Below are 19,332 nucleotides of genomic sequence, written 5' to 3' on the forward strand. Positions count from 1 at the left end.
AGCACACTCACTCGCAGTGCGTAACTTGCTTTGTACTAACCTACCAAACTGGATATTGGCTGGAAAATTAGGCAGCGTTTACTTAACAGATTATTAAAATGCCAGAAAGTGCAGCTTGGAAGACAATCCTGTTTTAGATTAAAAAATACAATGAGACACAGATGCATGGCAAAACACAGTAACTGCAAATCACCCTGGGACGCTGCCATAAACACAGCAGGGTTTTACAGCAACAGATGTGGACAGCACAGTGCCTTCAGCAAAGGAGGAGGATTATCAATAAAGGCAAAGTAAATCAATATTTCTCATATAGTAGGCTATAACAAGGCAAAGAAGTCTGTATAATTGTAAAATGTAATGAAAATGTTCTTCTGTCTGCCTTGCTGTTTATGTTTTGGCTCTGAGACTGGATATTTTAAAAATATATGATGTTAGATAAGTTTCTCTATTAACAAAAGCTTGGAATATGTACCCTGGTCCACAGTGTTTGTCTTGGTAATAATAGCCGTGAAAGACTTACAGGTTCCTGAGATTCTTGTAGTAGTGCAGGTCTTTGTCGTTGATGGAGGAGAAGCTGCTCTGGTTGGCGATGTAGCTGTCAGGAGATACAAGTGTGTGTCAGCAGGATCATTTGTTAATGGAGGGAAGTCGAAACGAAAGCATTTCAACAAGACAAAGGAACATAATAAGCCCATATAATTAGGGTTCAGAATTAAAGAATGAACTGAAGGACCAACAGCTGATAAATGGGACACAGCGGGGAGCTGGCAGTGGAGAAACAAGCAGAGATCCTCAGCTGCTCTTGAGCAAGGCACTTGACCCGTTTAAGAACAAATCAGGCTCTGAAAAACATGTGTAAATGTACAAATTTGGGATCGGATGTACGAGAACATTTAGGTCTACACAAAACCTCCAGAGTGAGCGGAGTGCAATATCAACATCCATGCAGGGAACATGCTGTATCAGTCACAGCAGAGCTCTTTGTCCACAGTCTTGCGTTTTGTTTGGCTAAATCCCAACGTCAGGAAATAATGTTTTTCAAGTGCTAGAAGTACAGTATCCAACCGGGAGGTAAAACATCTCTAATTAGATTCACTGATTTCCAAGATCAAGTCGTGAACGGCCTTCAGTCTAAGATGACTTTTTGTTGTTGCTAATCACTTCAAATACAACATGATACACCGTATTTTACGTCTGTCATCTCTGAGTTTACACCGAGGTAGTTAGATTTGATTTGATGTGGTTTGATTTGTCAATGCAATGTAAAGGAATGATTAGTGAGGACTGAAAAGACAAAAGGCTCCTGGGGTCTAAGATGCTGTGCTACACCGCACATACGCCACGTTATCGCAACGCCCCGGTTCAAGTCTGGCAGGAGACTTCTGCTTCATATCACCTCTCCTCTCTCCACCCTCATTTCCTGTCAGATCTCTGCTGTCACTATCAAATAAAGTCAAAACGCCTGCAAACAATACTGCAGCAGAAGAGAGGAATACAATTTGATATGTGCCTTTCAATAATTAAAGAAGCTGAGACAGAATGTCAGCATTTTTCAGTGGTTTACACGCTGGTAAGCTTCAGCCTTCCTTAGAAAAGCAGCATCTTCACAGCATTTCACAAAATGACTCTCACTGAAGGCGGCACTGCCTGACAGTAATGAAACGCAGCTGAAACTCAACTGTGACAAAATGTTTTGGGGTGACAATCTTATTTGTAATCCACCATAAATCACCAATTACACCCTTAGCGGCAGCAGGTAAGTATCTGTAAATCAGCTATAAAGTCAAAAGCAGACAGCCAGTTCAAGTAAGATGAATGATAACGCTGTGGAAAACACCAGCAGCATGCACATACATCTCTGCTTTATCGTCAGGTTTGATGGACCCTTCTCTGCAGGGAGGAGTTAAGCTTGGAGTTACTACACCCACATGTGTCCATCAGCCTAAATCTACTCTGATTGCCTCTAGTATAACAGATTTTTCTTCTACATTTTTTTCATCTTATCAAACGAATTTCGGCACTGGTTGTCTTGTGTTAATATTTCCCAAAGAGCCAACACCCACAGAGAATCACCAACACTGTCAATATTGAGGTAATGAGTCAAAAAAAAAAAAAAAAAAGATTTTGACTCAATCATCCAGCCATTTAGTACACCCACCTTCTGGAGGATATTTCACAGCAGATGGGAACTAAATATGATTCATTTGACTCAGCTTTCAAACCAAACACATCCACATACTCGGAGCAGAAATCAACACAAAGAACTCTATCTGACTTTTTCCACCCTTTTAGGAACTGACACCGACACTGAGAGCCCATTATGATCTGACAAACTGTGTTTTCAGTGCAGATGTCATGAAAGAAACCAGGGCGGTTAAGCAATTAACAGGGACAGGGGACACGACAACCCCTCTCCCCTGTTTCTGGCAAGGTCGTTGGGAACGGGACGTCGCCCGTTCATCAGTAATTTGTCTGTTTACATTAGCCAAGCGCTCAGTGGATGTTTTTCACCAGACTGCTGGCTCATTTAAACTGCGTCCAAGGCTCCTCCAAGTTCATCTCTGACAAGTCATTATCAACAAGGCCGTTTATCTTTGCCAAGAAAGATACCGCAGCAATTAAATGTTAGAGTCTCTTGTTTATTTGCTCTCTCATATGAACGCTTGGACATGTCTAAATTTATTTCAAGGCCAAATGACGTTTGGGCCTGTGAAATGGCAGTGAAAGAGGAGGCGGTGGGGACTTTCAGTGCATTTCAAATGCAAACTGAGATTTTGAGTCATGTTGAATTATCACACAGCGACCCGAAGACGAGGGACCAGTCCTCAAATACAAGCAAAATGTTGACATCTGCTTAGAAAAATGTCCCTTTTTCTCCGCTTCTGTGGTTCATTTAAATACACTCATGTGAGCCATCTTGGGAAGTGTCTGTGCTAATATTTGGACAGTGGTGTCTGGTGTGCGTGTCTCCATCCACACACACACACACACACACACACACACACACACACACACACACACACACACACACACACGCTGAGGAGCACGCTCGCGCCCGCACAGACTGGGCTTTGTCTGTCAGAATAAAGTCTAGCAGCCTCAGCTGCTATCGTTTCTAAATGAGCCGCTTCCACGCTGCTGATGCGCCCCATGATGGCAATAAGTCTGTTATGCAATGTAGGTTACACATGATGCGTGTCTGAGCCGAGCCCGTGCCCAATAAATGAGCCTCAAATTCACGCATGAGATTAAGAATCACTGCAAAAAATTTATAAAATCTCGAGCGGTTCTGGCTCTTTCGTGGCGGACTGTGAGCTCCAGGCACAGCTGAGGGGTAAAGGATTTATTTGAAAAGTGTTCAACATTGATGAAAAAAAATGGCTTAAATATGAAGATTTAAGGGCCACTTATGAACATCCTCCTTCTCTAAATCTGATGCTTATGAGAGACACTCACATGTCGGTGATGTTCTCCATCTCCGCCTCGCTCTGCAGGACGGGGAAAGCGTTGATATCCCGCTCCGGGTCCACGCAGGAGATCCTGGTGCTGCTGCAGGAGCAAGACGACGGGCATGCCTCCGCGGACAGCCACGGATCACCCGAAGCCACAACCGCCCCGACCACCACAACCCACCACCACCAGCAGCAGCACCGCCACGACCAAGACCGTCTCCCCGGTGAGGAGAGAGCCCCGGTCCCGGGTCTCAAGGCGCTCATCTCGGGTGCCTACTTCAGCTATAAGGCTCGCTGAACAGCCCCACGGCCCGGCCCAGGTTGGCTGGGATCAGCCCCGGTTCAGCCAATCAAGGAGAGGAGAAATAAAGTAAAATCCGATGCTCAGGTGGATGAAGGCGGCGCGGCTACAAAACCATCAGCCGTGACAAGAGTGACAGACAGCGAGACGGAAAAAAGAAAGCAGGAGAAGGTCCCTTTCCTCTGTGTTTCCTCCAGAATCCCCCCGTCAGTCAAAATCACACTGCCACACTGACGGGTGTGTGCCAAGGAGGGTCTCTCTCTCTCTCTCTCTCTCTCTCTCTCTCTCTCTCTCTCTCTCTCTCTCTCTCTCTCTCTCTCTCTCAGCTGACACACACCGACCGGAGCCTCCTCGACACAATGTTCTCAGTGTGTGGATGATTCTCGACAGGGGGACGGGTGGTGGTGGTGCTTGGTTGGGTGGATACAGAATGCACGGCGGTCAGGGCGGGAGAGCCGTGCGATGCGCACCGCTGTTCCCGCGCAGCTCGCACGGGTGGAGGCTGAGGAGGAGAGAGGAGGGAGAGCAGAGGAGGAAGAGCAGCAGCATCAAAGCAGATCATGTATAACGTGATGCCTCATTGATCCCCCTTTAGGGAAACGCTCCTTGCTCTGCTTGCAGAAAAGGTCTGGGGGGTAGGATCAGGTGCCGAGCATAAGGGTTTCTTGCTCAAGGGCACATCAGCAAGCCCCCTGCTGCCGGCATGAATGCGTGAGTTTGTGTTTCTGATCAATCACCAACCCCCTCTGCTTAATTTTTGGGCGGTCAGGGGTGAATCTTCTGTGACAGGCTGTAATGGCCTTGCCTTGAGTTGCGTACGAGGTGTGAGCGTCCTTCTGACAGTGAGAGAAACAGGGAGTGGAGAGGTGGAGAAGTCTGCTGCGATGAAGACGTTTTAATTTAATTTATCTGCTAGCCGGCTTCAGATTATGTGCATAAATGAGATATAAGGGGCTATCAATTTACAGGCTCTAATTGGCATAATGGTTCTCATCATCACCGTTGTCGTCATTATAATCATCATTATCATCTGGTTGTGATGCTGGCTGTTTCAGAAGGAGACCTGTGTATAGTTAATCACTGACAAAAAACAAAGCTGTCTGAAGGAGCCCTTATTTTGCATTTAGGTAGTCACTCAAGTGCCACATTTCCAGTCTTATACTTGAGAGGAGGAAAGAATTAATATGTGGGGAGTAGCACATATAAACAGCAGTCTCCTGTTAACCATTAAGCAACATGTAACACAACATTTAATTATTTTTAATGCCAAGCGAGCTGATGGGTGCCTCCACTGGAAGTATAAGACAGGAGGTGGATGTAAAGCAACACATGAATGAGAGAGAGAACAGGAGAGAAAGAGGGAGCAATCGGCAATCATCAAGTCTTTAGCTGGTGTGTACTAGACCAAGCATCACCTTGTTAAATCATTAGGCAATATTTCATAATCATATGGGGCTCCCAGCCAAACTGGACCTGAATCAATAATCTGTCATCTTAGAGTGGAGGCTATAGGGCTGCTTGCCAGTCACTCTGCTGCTATAGATCTCCTACCGCTGGATGCATTTCTAACACAAGCGTTGATCTGTCTTTTACGCCGCTGAAGAGCAGAGCTCCTCAGTCTTTCACCTTGTATGTGAGAGACAGAATGACAGCACATCTGCCCGTGAGCAGCAACAATACACCACAGCTGTGAGGAGTCCTCTCCTCTCTGCTCTTTCTCCCTCGCTCCAATGTCCGGTACCCATGTGCAGCTCTAATATGACGTTTGTGCTGACGCACAGGCAGTGCTGCTGAATAGAGGAGTGTAATTATGGAGCCCTGTCTGTGTCTGAACCAATCTGGTGGATGCCTGCCTCAAAAACCGGCGTGTATGCATTCAGCACAGAACAGAGTGGGCACACCAATTAAAACACTGTCTCACCAGCATAATACTATAATTACTCTCTGTTCCTTTTGAAAATTGGCAGAGGTTGTAACCTGTGTTAAAGGTCTGTGACATTTTAAACATGTCATCAGCCTCACTGGACCATCTGTCATCCACAGACAGAGCGTGAGTCACGATGTGTCTTCTCCAATACTGTGTGAACATTAGAGTATGCCACGCATATTTAGCTGCTTGTGCAAATTATGCAGCGTTTGATGTGTTAAATGCTAAACACAAATCACCAATGCACAAATTTCTATACATGCATATAATGGATGCTGCCACTGATCAGATATGAAAATGTTAAAGGCTTCCCTGCTGACACAGTGAATGAAGCTTTTTGATTTGTCCTTTGTTAATTGTGTTGTACATCTGGAGTTAAAAAGAAAGAAAGAAAAGGTTTTAATGAGTATCATATCTGGAGGAGTTTGCACAACAAAACATGAATGATAGTTTCTCAAAAATCACAGTCAGACATTTTCCTGAACTTGATATTGAGAAACTACATTCCAAATGTCTCCTGTTTTATTTTTTGAATGAGCTCCGGCTCTTTGAAAATGAAGTCATATGTTACTTTGATGTTATGTGTCTAATAAGAGTAATTTGTCTCTATGGAACAGCTCCAAAATTTGTTTCAGGATAGTATAAAAAAATCAGATCAGGTGCAATAGTGTAAGTACTAATTGATCCAAATGAGTTAAATTGAATTAAAAAGTGGACTTTCTCTTTTATATTGAAAACGGTATTGATTGTGTTGATCAGGAGACTGGTGCATTGGACAGGTATTTTTATGGTCACAAAAAACTAATGGGTGTTTACAATAATCTGTTGTGTCATTAACTATGAGCACCTGCTGCTCATTTAGTGTCTTTATGGGTGAATTTACGTATTGTGTTAGATTACTGTGGAACATACCCATCGAATGTTCCCAGAGCCCAAGATGACAGCCGACCAACAGTCCCAAAGCCAAAGATTTTAGAATTTCTGGCATTTTCTCTTTCTAAATGAGTGTAATGTCCATATTTTTGTTGATTGATTAATTGATCTATAAACAGTCCATTTTAGCAAGATATCACAATCACTTGTTCTATCATAGTCAACTGTTGTTGCGTCACAATCACCTGTTGTGACATCAAAATCAGGTGTTGTTGAATCACGATCACCTGTTGTTGCATCACAATCACCTGTATGCATCAAAATCACCGGTTGTTAGATCACAATCACCTGATATGACACCACAATCAACTGCATCACAATCACCTCCTGTTATGTCACAGATACCCACTATTACATCACAGTCAGCCGCTGTGGCATCATGATCACATACTTCTGCATTGCGATCACCTTTAAATGAGCATTTCATGTGTTTATTAAAGGTAATCACCACAGGTTCACACAGGGTAGAGACCGTCATGCCCAACACTTCTTGAATCCTTTCATGTGTGCCCCTAAAATACACAAAGGGGCTTCTATCCTCCTTCCACCTCGAGTAACAGAGAGCTAGGGTCACGATTGGGACACTAGACAGACTGAATATATGCAGAAAATATCACACAAGCTAATCCACTGTGCTGTTTTTCTTCCTCTATTAACTGTGAGGGGTGTTGGCTCTCGATGCATCGATACACAAGCCTCTGTCAGACAACATATCATTTCCCCAGCTCTGTACTTGCTTTTTGAAGTTTTTGGCTTTGGTTTGATTAATAATTTTAACATGTGGATTGGCTACATCAAAGTAATATTAGTCTTCAGTGGGGCCCCTGTGTCCATAGTGAAAGGAAGCAGTACGTGAAAAAACTGAATGACACTCCTCTCTGGACTGAACTGATACCCTGTTCCCATGAGAAAAAGGTTCTGGAAATCCTGCAGAACAAATGCAAGACAGATGACAGTCCTTGTGCATTCAAAGGGAGAAATGTCCTAAATAATTAGCATTTTCTTAGGATTTGAAACTTTTATGCACAAGCAAGTCAAAGGACTATAATCTTTGTTGCATGTTTCTCATGACTGAGCTTAGATTGTTCTGTAATTGAAGGTAATATAATGTCTAATTTCCTGTACTGATAGCTCTGTGTGTCACCATATCTTTGTACATATTGTCATGTGGACTCACATGAAGCCGGTCTAACCTCTGCATTCAGTCATGTGGACCTGAGAAATAATACACTAGTGCTCTCTAGTGGCTGCTGGGATACTCGAGAAATATGAGACGACAGTGTGTCATGTGCTCAAGCTACATCCATGTAGAAACAACACAATGTTTCCAGGGAGAAGGGAGTGTTATTGAGAATAATTTAACTCAGGAATAATTTAACTCAGGAAAGTGACAGAGTAACTACTAATGTTAACCACTGCAATCACTGGGACATTACAGAGTGTTCTGTCCGGGGAGAAACAAATAATGGAATAAAAGAGAAGAGAGCAGTCATTTGAACTGGTATTCTGTCCAGTTTTAGAAAGTTTGTGCAAATCTGCTCCCTGTTTGCAACTGAACTTTGCAGGACTCAGCGATGTACGTGAATTTGCATGAATGTTTGTATGCATGTGTGTGTGTCTATGTGTGTGTGCGTGTCGAGCTAAGCCCTTAATGACCTTTGACCATTTAACCTGATGACAGCTAGACAAGACATCGGTCGGCAAGAGACCATAATCATTTATGTGTGTGTGTGTGTGTGTGTGTGTGTGTGTGTGTGTGTGTGTGTGTGTGTGTGTGTGTGTGTGTGTGTGGAAAGAAACAAAGAAAAAAAGAAATGTGACAAATGAAACACCTTGTTACAACACATCTGACAAAGACATTATGCAGAATATCCCAAAAACTACGAAAGAACTGAGTGAAAGGCATACAGAGAGTCACAGGAGGAGGGAGGATGGGAGGGGACACAAGGGGGACAGGTGTCCTTAAAAAAAAAAAGACTCCTAGCAAGTCCGGTCAGTGTCTGAAGATACATGAACAGCAAGACAATGGAGCTGAATGGAATAGAGAAGAAGAGTCAAAAACGGGGTAAAGACAACAACGCATTCGAGCCAGAGGTAAGATAAATATTTGAATATGGTTTGGACTTGTTTCTCAAGTCATTCTTGAACAATAGACCTGCTGTTTAAAAGGAGTGGAGACTTCTCAGAACCCTGCTGTCAGGGAGGCTTTCCTTCAACTCACCTGCCTGCATTTAGGTTCTCAGTAAATACTGTGTTATTGTGCAAGTAAACCCTGTTTAATATTATGTATCATGCCGTGTGTGCGTGTGTGTGTGTGTGACAGGAGCAGGTTCAGATACACGTCGATGCAGACAGTGCTAGCTTCGACGTTGTCAACCATGCACACAAAAAGACAGACCAACGGGAAAAGAGGTTGTTCTTTTGGTTTTGCCAGACACACACTGTTTCTTAGTATCATCTAAATTACCAGCCTTGCTCTTGTCCTTTTGATGTCTTTTTTTGTCCTCTCACCCCATCTACCATCTCATGTTACTCCTCTGTGTGTGCACAGTTTGCTTGAGAAGAAAATGGAGGCATTCCAGGACTGTTTGGCAGAGCACAGAGGTCAGATCTGCCTGGTCATATACCTGGCTTTAGCAGCAGGTAAAGTGTCTTTGTTAGCATCTGTTAAAGTGTAACCCAGGACCCTAAATGGGTTGAGGGCTCTGCCTGCCCCCCACATTGTCCAAACTGAGTATCAAAGTGAAACTTAATTCTTTTAAAATTTGCACCATGAAATAGTCTCTGATTAATGACAGTGTGTCCACTGCTCTGTGCAGCTGATTTTCTTTGTTTGCTACTTTTAGAATTAAATTTCCACATCTACGTGTCCTGAAAATCCATTTCTAGTCTTGCTGAAGGCTCAAAAGGGCTGTTTGATCTATCTTTGCAAACTAGTTGCACTGGTTATAGTCATTCTACACGCTCTGTGCCTCGGAGCGTATTGACATGAGCATGGCAGTGCGTGAGTGTGTATGCTTTTGTGTGCAATTTACTACACAGTCACTATGATTGTTAATGGAAAAATCAAGCAGTGGCTTATCAGAACACATGTCGAATATGTGTGCTTGCTATTGTACTGTCCACACACACACACACACACACACACACACACACACACACACACACACACACACACACACAACCCTCATTAAGATAATGCATTCCCAAGCCCCTTATCCCAACCTTAACACCATAACTAAATGCCGACCCTTAACCCTAACCCAGTCCTAACCTTCTGTTCTTATAGCAAATTTAAGACCGCAATCAGTGCTTTTGTTATACTGTATTGATCCATGGACAATAAGAAAAAAATACTGGTGGCTATGATTTACACAGCCTGTTATGTTGCTCTCACGTCTGTCTAAGAACGACCCTTTTGTCCTAGTATTTTAGAGATATGTCTGACTTTCAAAAAACATTTTACAGGTTCCACCAAAGTGAAATTTGAAAAAGTTTGGTTGATTTTCAGTGTTTGTGAAGGTTCAGAGTTGATTTTGGAGCGCTCGTGTTCAGCCAAAGAAACAAACAGCCCCTCATACCAACGTTTAGACCTCTGAATATGTAATTCTTTGGGATTCCACAACTACCAACCCACAATTTTTCAATCAAATAAATAATAAATATGAAATTGCATCATTCTCAGGAGTGTGTAATCAGTTTAAACAGTGTTGAAAATTGTGCAGAATAGTTGCATCTCTATTTTAATTCACATTTACAGATCAAAACACGCTGTCTCATTTCAAGCTGTGTCGTTGATCTCTGTGTTGCACCGCTAATTGTAGACAAATATCTCCATCTCCTCCTGTGTGTTTATCGGGAGGATGTGAAGCATACGGACAGATCAGAATCGTTTCAGTAACAGAGGTGTAAATGATGGCAGCATGGTGGGACGTAATTCATGTTAATGCTAAATTTGTTTCAGCTTCCGTTGCCATAGTGATAACGGCATGTGTCCTGAACTTCCACCGGGCTGTCGGGCTGCTGGTCATCTCCTTGGTAACCGTATTGTTCCTGGTCTGGGATTGGATGATGGAACGCTATGGCGACCGGGTGTGGGAGGAGCTCTGTCCTATCAGAAACCTTCTCAGCACAAACTGGTTTTGGATGAGATGGTGAGAAATGGGATGCTTTAAATCTTATTTCAGTTTTTCCTTTTCCTTCCTTCCTTCCTTCCTTCCTTCCTTCCTTCCTTCCTTCCTTCCTTCCTTCCTTCCTTCCTTCCTTATCCCTAGTTCCTTATCAACGGAAGGAGGGAAGCTGATTGGCATTTTCAACATGAGGACACTGGAACAAATGATCGCAAGCCATCAACAAGAATCCTCCTCATTGGCTGTGAGTGACGTGTGCAATGTGCAAGACAGTTCAGGCAGTTTGAGGGTCTCTCTGTCACCAGGCAACAACAATGTCCTCAGACTGAGGACGTTCATTGTTGGTGGATCAGCATGAGCACTGCATCAAACAGGGAAGGATAAAAGAAACAAGCAGTTGATGGCAAAGTGTGAGAAGACCTGCCGTGCGCCACAGTGCACATAAAGTAAGGTAATTGCACTCAAGTGGCAGTTACCTCCAAAGAAAGGTGAAGCAGAGACACAATGTGGACTGTGACATGTTAGAACTGGAATATAACAAAGAGGGTTAGATAACATGTGACTGATGGGGTTGACGATCCCCAACGTTGACCCACCTCTCCTTCCTTCAGGTCATCACTACAAGATGCTTGAACAGTTTCTCGAACACCTGCACTTTATTCTTACCTTGATCTGCAGTTTATTTGGCTCTATATCAGTCTGTTTCACATTTTCGGATGTATATGTTTCTTACTGCTTTTATGCCCTTGACTTGCTGCTCTGACCTATGTAGATATACTCTGTCTACAAACCAAATTACCCCACCCCCCCCTTTTTCCAGGATAGTATATGTGTCTCTGCTGGTGGCCGTGGTGTGCTGGATAGCGCTGGACACAGCCCAGCAAGGGACCAGACAGCTTGTGTCTTTCTTTGGTTTGCTGTTCTTCATCTTCTTAATGTTGCTGTTCTCCAAACACCCATTCAGGGTAAGGGATGCGCACACAAATGCACACACGCACACTCCAACAAATGAATTTTTGATCATGTATGTACGCAAGTGTGTTGTGCGTGTGTGTTGCAGTGGTCTTGGAAAACTTTGCTATGGGGAATCGGGCTGGAGTTCATCTTTGGTCTGCTGATCCTCAGGACCAAAACTGGCTTTTGGGCAGTGCAATGGCTTGGAAAACAAGCAGAGGTACATACAGAAAAACACACAAAGAAATTTTTTCAGTTGATTGTCCTTGTTTTGTTTCCTTGTTTCCTCCTTTCTTTTTTTCCCTGTTTTTGTAATGACTTGAACATAGAAGCACAACACACAGTCTGATAAGACCAAAAGTTCTTGTCATCTTTAATCCAGTAACAAGCAGAGGTCAAAACCAGGCGGGGGGCAGGCAAGGAATCATCAAACAGCCAAGGGTTTGGGTAGAGAGAATAAAAAACAATGAAAAGCTGAGGCGGATGGACACTAGACTAGAATCTGGCAAAGAGCTAGTAGACACAAATGAGTATATGGCACTCGGCTGATTACAGGAAATGGGAAGCAGGTGAGTGAGTGGGTGGGGAAGCTCAGGTGGTGGAAAAGGCGGGAAATGGGACGACTTATCTGCCTGGAGCTGTGACTTTTTCTACTTTTGTTTCCTTCCTTTCCTTTTTTGTCACGTTATTTCTGTGTTTCCTTGTTTTGATAACTTTCCTTGTTATGTCTCTGTTTTCTTGTTTAGACTGTATGTTTCCTTCTTTTGTTTCCTACATTTGTGTCCTTGTTTGCTTTTTTCTTTCCTTGTGTCATCCTTTTCTTTACTTGTGTCCAGCATAAAAATCTACTGTTTGTTTTTGGAGCTGTTACTGTAGTTCAAACATTCAAACAAATATTCCTTCTGCATCCATACATCACTCTTAAAGTGCAGATGATGGACAAAAAATGGAATCATTTGTTTCAAAGCTAACTATTGAAAATCTCCTCCATACAGAATTTCCTGTCGTTCACAGATGTTGGGTCTAAGTTTGTGTTTGGTGAAAGCTACACAGACCACCTCTTTGTCTTCAAGGTATGACACACACCAGTATAAAATGAGGCCACAGTTAAATGGTAACAGTGATAAGAATAAGAACAAAAATGAGTGTGACTTCATCAGCACTCAGTTGTGAGCTGGTTTCTGGACTATCCAGGCGTCAAACCTGGAAACGTTTTTGAATGTTTTGTCTGTCATGTCACAAAAAGTATGGTCACAAAGCCAATTATACCCACTAAAATGAAAGTAAAAGTCTGAAAAATGGTGGAAACGTGCAATTTACCAGACATTATACAAATGCAAATACAATACAAGATTTGTGGACTGATTTGTTGTCCACATAAACACATAGAATAATGGTATGAGTGATGATGATGATGATGATGATGATGATGATGATGATGATGATGATGATGATGATGATTGTGATTTGTCTCCAGGTGATGCCAATATTGGTATTTTTAAGCTCTGTCATCTCCATCCTCTATTACATTGGCTTCATGCCCTGGGTCATTTGTAAGGTGAGGAGGTGGGAGGATAAAATGCAGGAGAAATACGTGAAGACAAATCAATTATTTCAAGTCATTTGTTTTTAAAGAACCTTCATATAAGAAAGTTTAATAATAATAAAATAATGACAGCTGAAGACTCAATATGTTTATTTTATATCCTAATAATGTTATTTATTCAAATATAATTATAATTTTCTTCCTACAGTTCAGTTATTTTCCTTTTATTTTTTTTCCCAGATTGGATTCATAATGGAGGTTACCATGGGAACATCTCCAACAGAATCGATGGCTGCAGCTGGAAACATATTTTTGGGACAGGTAAACTACAGTTTAAACACAAAGCAATAACAACAATCCGTAAATCCACTCAGCCCAGATCAACCTTGCCATGTCCTTATCGCTCTCTTTCAGACAGACTCACCTCTCTTGATTCGTCCCTACATCAGTGAGCTAACTCGCTCTGAGATCCATGCTGTGATGACAGGAGGGTTTGCCAGCATCTCTGGTACCATTTTGGGAGCTTACATCTCCTTTGGGGTGAGGAGGCGGATGCAGGGGAGGAAGGTTTATCATTGAGGTTATCGCAGTAAAGTTTGAATATTAAGAAAATACCAACAATAAAAGTTTGTGGCTTGATGTCATCAACAATCAGTGTTCACACTTCACAGCAGCTTGCTCAAAGTTCAGCTCATATAGATTGAAATGATCAAGTTCATGTTCATTGTTCAATTTACATTTTTTCTCTAGATCTCCTCCAGTGTAGTCTAGTACCAAGACTGGTCAGAGGGGTTGTTTTAAAAAATCGTTGCTAATGTGTCTGAAATTCTGACCCTGTGGCCAGAATTTGCATAAAAATGTGTGAGTTTTTTCCATTACAATTACATAAAACACAGTGCGTGAGTGTTGTACAAGGATATGCTCTAGGTAGAGGACGCCATTGATTTGCCTGTGGAGTGTGAATTCCTAAACCTAAAGTCACAATTGACTTGGTATGTTTGTGACACGATTCTTATGATGACCAGAGCATAATTTAAGACAGAAACACATTTGTAAGATCTCAAAGTTACAGGAATAAGACATTTTTCATAATTTCTCATTTCATTTAATATCAACTTCAGAATTTAACAAACTTTAGACTGACCTTGACTCTTCACCTGAGAGGAAACATAGGACTTTAACAGCTCAGTCAGGAAGTCGATGATTATGTTTATGATTATGATTATGTCTTGTTCTATGTGCATCTCCTTCGAGGTTGAGGCAGCACACTTGTTGACGGCCTCAGTGATGTCCGCCCCTGCCTCCCTGGCCATTGCCAAGATGTTCTGGCCTGAAACGGAGACCTCCAGTGTAACAATCAGTCGTGACCTGAAACTAGACAACGGGTAGGAGAGGACAGAATAATCAAACATTAAAATTTCATATACAGACAATATGAACTGTGATGGAAAAGGTGCAGCCTGCACACTGACTCCAAAGAACACGTTTATTTGAATACAAAACATTTCAATCTGTCAAATGAACAAATGTCATAAACTCCAGTATGCAGACGACACGGCTCTATTTTGATACGATGTTTGAGGGTTGAGTGTTTTAAATGTTGCCTGTTTCTCCTCAGAGAGACTACAAACATATTAGAGGCAGCATCCCAAGGTGCATCTTCGGCCGTGGGCTTAGTCGCTAATATTGTTGTCAACCTCATTGCCTTCCTGGCACTGTTGGCCTTTTTCGACGCTGCTCTGTCCTGGCTGGGCGGGATGTTGGACTTTCCACAGCTCAGCTTCTCAGTTATGCTCGTGACCTGACACTCAAACACTCAAATACATCAACTCTCCAATGTACACTTAGTGTAAATATATTCAAACATTGATTCGTGCATGTGCGCTCACTCTTCCTTTGCTTTGGTTTGTCTCTCATTTAGCTCATCTGCTCTTATGTGTTCATGCCCCTCTCCTTCATGATGGGTATTTCCTGGGAGGACAGTTTCATCGTTGCTGAGCTGATTGGCATAAAGACATTTCTCAATGAGTTTGTGGCCTATCAGAAGTTGGCAGAGTTAAGTAAAAGGCGGGAAGCAGGAGGGCCTGAATATGTGGACAACGTGAAGCAGTATATTTCTGTGAGTCATCATATCTTGTCTTCTCATTCCTTTCTGTTGCTATAGTCATTCTCACTAACAAGGAGGTTAAGTTTTTGGCCTGTTTGTTTGTCTGTTTGTCAGCAGAGGTACAGACAAACTACTGGCCCAATTTTCGTGAAACTTGGTGGAAGAAATACTCTTTTACATTTTGTTGACAATATGAAACATGGCATTTGGCCCTGGAGGAATAAATGTCATACATCAGTATATTTGCAGTATATTAAGTACATTTAAAATAGTCACATTGTAGCACAGTCAAGTATGCTTAATACAACTTAAGTTGGATTTTTGTATAATAATATTTAATTGCAGTAAGTACAAAATATTTGTCCCAATTTAGCAAAATTTACGTACACCGTTTAATACTCTGGATGCAAGTACACTAGTATACTCTGTATGCTAATAATAATATTTTAGTGTATATTTTTTCACTGCGGTCAGAGTGGACATTGTCTTCATTGATAAAACTAAATTGGTGTGTGCGCCATCAGAGAGGATTAATGAGCATTGCTGAGATGCCAGCTCCTAATGGGATACAGGTCAACTTTGGTTAAAAATGTAAAAAATGACTTATAATACTTGGATATGACAGAACACTACGCTACATATGCAGTGATAGTTTAAGATGAGCATCACAGTCAAAGTCTGTTTGGATATTTTTCACTGAAGAATTTTGCTCTTTCAGGTCCACTCTGAAACCATTGCAACCTACGCTTTGTGTGGATTTTCCAACTTCGCTTCCCTGGGGATGTCGGTTGGAGCATTGTGTGAGTGCCACCTCGTGAGCTGTTAGCAAGGCTGAGCAGCAACACCAAACAGACAAACAGGGAAATTAAAGTGCAGAAATGTGTTTGTTGGTGTCGAAAATGTTTGGTAGTGAAAAGTGATCGAGTAAGTGTGTTATCATTTAAATTCAGCACTTAATTGTCCCAAATGCACAAGAAGCACTAGATACAATCACTACCACACACATACTTTAGAAATGTGCAGGATGAAAGTCAATTTCATTTTGTTTTTATATAATTATTTACTTTTTGGCTGGCAAGAGTGGGAGTAAGTGGTGAGGAATCCATCTGTTACATTTAAGCTAGTTACATTGTGTGGGCTGAATGAGAAGTTAAGCCTATTTCATTTGCCTCTGGCTGCCTCATAGCCTCGAAAACAAAAGGAAACTCAGATATCCAGCCCTAATCCTCAAAAACACATATCAGCAAATTTCCCAAACTTAATGAATGCACTCATATAATAATAACTGTCAGCATATCGAGTAACACATGCCAAGTGTGAATGTGTGTGTTTTTGCAAACGTCAAAAGAAGGGTGGCACAAGAAGAATGTAAAAGATGTAAAAACAAGTATCTACACGAAAACCAAAGAGAGGTGAAATGAGGGGTCAAGAGTTGTAGTTGCAGAATATCTATCAAAGAAAGGCAGTTTTGAGAGACAGACTCCAGTGTAACAATTCAGAAGAAGTTGAACATCCCTTGACCCGTGACAAGTCGAACGATTAGCTTGTTCTTGATGAATGTGCTTTAAAATTAAATCTCTTTGTACTAAAAAAAAATTTACTCTGCTCAACTCTTTAAAGGACTGAAAACAGTGTCGATTTTACATTTACAAGCTAAAGATAATGCCGCTCAAAAACACATTCTTAACATTTTTCTGGATTTAAGACCTGATCATATATTGTACATATGCTGCATATTGAATAAATTGTTGTAGTTTCTTTTGTTTGTTTTCTGAACATGAAGTGATGTTGAAAGTTTCATTAGCATTTCTTGTTTTTTAACATATAGTTGTTCTTGTTCCAGCGGCCATGGCTCCAGAGAGACGAGTTGACATCTCCAGCTGTGGCTTCAGAGCTCTGATTGCAGGCAGCGTTGCTTGTTTCATGACAGCTTGCATTGCAGGTGACTCGTCTTTACCTCTGTCTGTCCTTTATACGCATACTGACACTGTATAATGTCAGGTCTCATGCAAAACAGTGGGTTTCATGACAGCATTTAATATCTCATTCATGTTTGACACTATTAAAAGGATAGATTTTGAGAAGACGTGCCCCTAGGCTCAGATATGTACAGTAAAGCATCCCCCCACCCTCCTACATGGGCTAGTGCATCTGCATTCTCTGTAATGGTCGTACAACTTTGTGGTCATTTTGTGTCTTTGAGCAACATTTTTCAAGTTAAGCAGGACTGTCGTGCTGCTGCTGGTTCAAAAACTGGACCTGAACTTCAGTATTTAGTTTATGCTGGAGAAAAAGAGAGTCTGTCTGACTCTTCGCTGTGTTTTCATTACTTTAGAATGGGCTCTGAATATCTACAGTAGAGAGCATAGCCTTGAACAGCCTTTCATGTTTTTCATGGGTTTCATGGTCACCATAAGTTGTCCTACATGCTTAGAAAGGGAGAGTGAGGCGAGGTGTATTCAGTTGGTTACAATCTGCAACCTCACTGCTACATGCTGCTAAATCCTAAACACTGTTCCTTTGATAATATGCCAATCCAAAAAAAGAAATCCAAGAAATCCCCCCCAAAAAAGTCGATCGCAGGGCAAGGGTTTACAGCACCTGGTATTCCCAGGCGGTTTCCCATCCAAGTACTAGCCAGGCCCGACCCTGCTTAGCTTCCGAGATCAGACGAGATTGGGCGTTGTCAGCCTGGTATGGCCATATGCTGTATATGAAAATATTTAGAGAAATTCATTATAATTTTCCATCAATAACACGTTACAAAATATACTGACCATAGATAGCCATGACCATAAATATTATACTGTTGTTACAGCGATGTATACAGCATATGAAAATATATAGATTTTTACATGTTTTAATAAATTGTCATTCTGTTGTTTACCATTTTACTAATTTAATTCTATAGGTATAATAAACGTTTTCATATAAAAATAATAATGTATATTTCAAGATATTCGAAAAAGTAAACGACAATATGAAATACACTAATTCCAATTTTCAAGTCTCAGTTTTCACATTTTCTATGTCTGTAAGCTCTATTTTATATTTAAACACATGCTAAAATTATTCTGAGAGCAATGTTTAAGTGACCTAAGTAATAAAGTAATAAAAGACAATATGAAGCGTAGATGTGCAGAATCAACAGTATATCCTGTCACTTATGTGTTTTTGTACTTTCTATGACGATATGATCTCCGGGGGGTCTAGGCATGTTGTACATCCCTGATCTTCAGTGCCCACATTTCCTGAGCACACAGTTCAGCAACACCAATGTGACCATCAGCTCTCAACTGGTCACCTGCTGCACACAGCTATATAACAGGTGTGTATGTGTGTGTGTGTTTGTACCTGTGTGCTACTGTAGCAAGTTGAAGCCTAGCCGCTGTCTGTACCTGTGAAATTACTGTTTCCCAGTTCTCACATATTTGCTGTGTGTTTAGATTTTGTGTAGTTATAAAAACATCAGCGTCACTGAGAGACACTGTGATTCAGTGTGTGTGTGTGTGTGTGTGTGTGTGTGTGTGTGTGTGTGTGTGTGTGTGTGTGTGTTTTATTTGCAGTGTGACGGTGTATGAGCCGTGGAACATGACGATTGCAGAAGGATTCAATCAGAGCAGTCTGCAACACTGCTGCACACTCTCACTTCCTACACACTTCAACTGCAGCTTGGTGCTTTGAATCACTGTGAACCTTTTTTTTAATCTCTAATGTACAATATACTACTGTTATAATGCTTTCTCAATAAAGTTCTGCACCAAAAAAAATCATCATGTCCTATTAATGTGTGCATATGTGCATGTGTGTAACAATTATTATTTGCATTCATGAGAAAAGTGAAGGAATAGAGGAAACACCAGTGAGAAAACAATGATCAGACATGTCAACACAGGAGTAGATAAATAGAGAATGTAAGGGAACACAGTATGTCATGCAGTTCATTAAAGCAAGAAGAAGTTAAGACAAAATGATTCAGAGT

General features: G+C 41.6%; 2 protein-coding genes and 1 pseudogene across 2 annotated transcripts in view; 1 reads left to right on the forward strand and 2 right to left on the reverse strand.

The window, feature by feature from the left end:
- The window catches only part of ntrk2a (neurotrophic tyrosine kinase, receptor, type 2a), an 81,374-nt gene extending 77,333 nt beyond the window's left edge, over positions 1-4,041 (reverse strand). Inside the window, exons 1-2 of the mRNA XM_070963865.1 lie at positions 3,457-4,041; positions 521-595 (exon numbers count right to left, since the gene is read on the reverse strand). Coding sequence (XP_070819966.1) covers positions 521-595; positions 3,457-3,716 — 335 coding nt within the window. The 5' untranslated portion in view covers positions 3,717-4,041. The remainder of the gene's footprint in view (positions 1-520; positions 596-3,456) is intronic.
- A 4,582-nt stretch (positions 4,042-8,623) lies between these two features.
- On the forward strand, positions 8,624-19,049 carry LOC139332147 (solute carrier family 28 member 3-like). Its single transcript, XM_070963866.1, has 17 exons — positions 8,624-8,707; positions 8,937-9,025; positions 9,165-9,256; positions 10,578-10,767; positions 11,564-11,708; positions 11,804-11,917; positions 12,693-12,770; positions 13,175-13,255; positions 13,484-13,564; positions 13,658-13,783; positions 14,498-14,628; positions 14,862-15,030; positions 15,165-15,362; positions 16,069-16,150; positions 17,194-17,292; positions 18,564-18,678; positions 18,917-19,049. Exons 1-17 carry the CDS (start codon positions 8,624-8,626, stop codon positions 19,032-19,034), a joined length of 1,992 nt encoding a protein of 663 aa, XP_070819967.1. The 3' UTR covers positions 19,035-19,049.
- Positions 17,940-18,058, reverse strand: LOC139333208 (5S ribosomal RNA; annotated as a pseudogene).
- Positions 19,050-19,332: the final 283 nt, after the last annotated feature.

Source organism: Chaetodon trifascialis, chromosome 6 (genome assembly GCF_039877785.1).
Source record: "Chaetodon trifascialis isolate fChaTrf1 chromosome 6, fChaTrf1.hap1, whole genome shotgun sequence".
Taxonomy (NCBI): domain Eukaryota; kingdom Metazoa; phylum Chordata; class Actinopteri; order Chaetodontiformes; family Chaetodontidae; genus Chaetodon; species Chaetodon trifascialis.

Coding starts and splice junctions, on each gene's coding strand:
- LOC139332147 (XM_070963866.1), top strand. CDS start 8,624: ATGAACAGCAAGACAATGGAGCTGAATGGAATAGAGAAGAAGAGTCAA. Junction 9,257..10,577: donor ATACCTGGCTTTAGCAGCAG/GTAAAGTGTCTT, acceptor AATTTGTTTCAG/CTTCCGTTGCCATAGTGATA. Junction 16,151..17,193: donor GATGTCGGTTGGAGCATTGT/GTGAGTGCCACC, acceptor TTCTTGTTCCAG/CGGCCATGGCTCCAGAGAGA.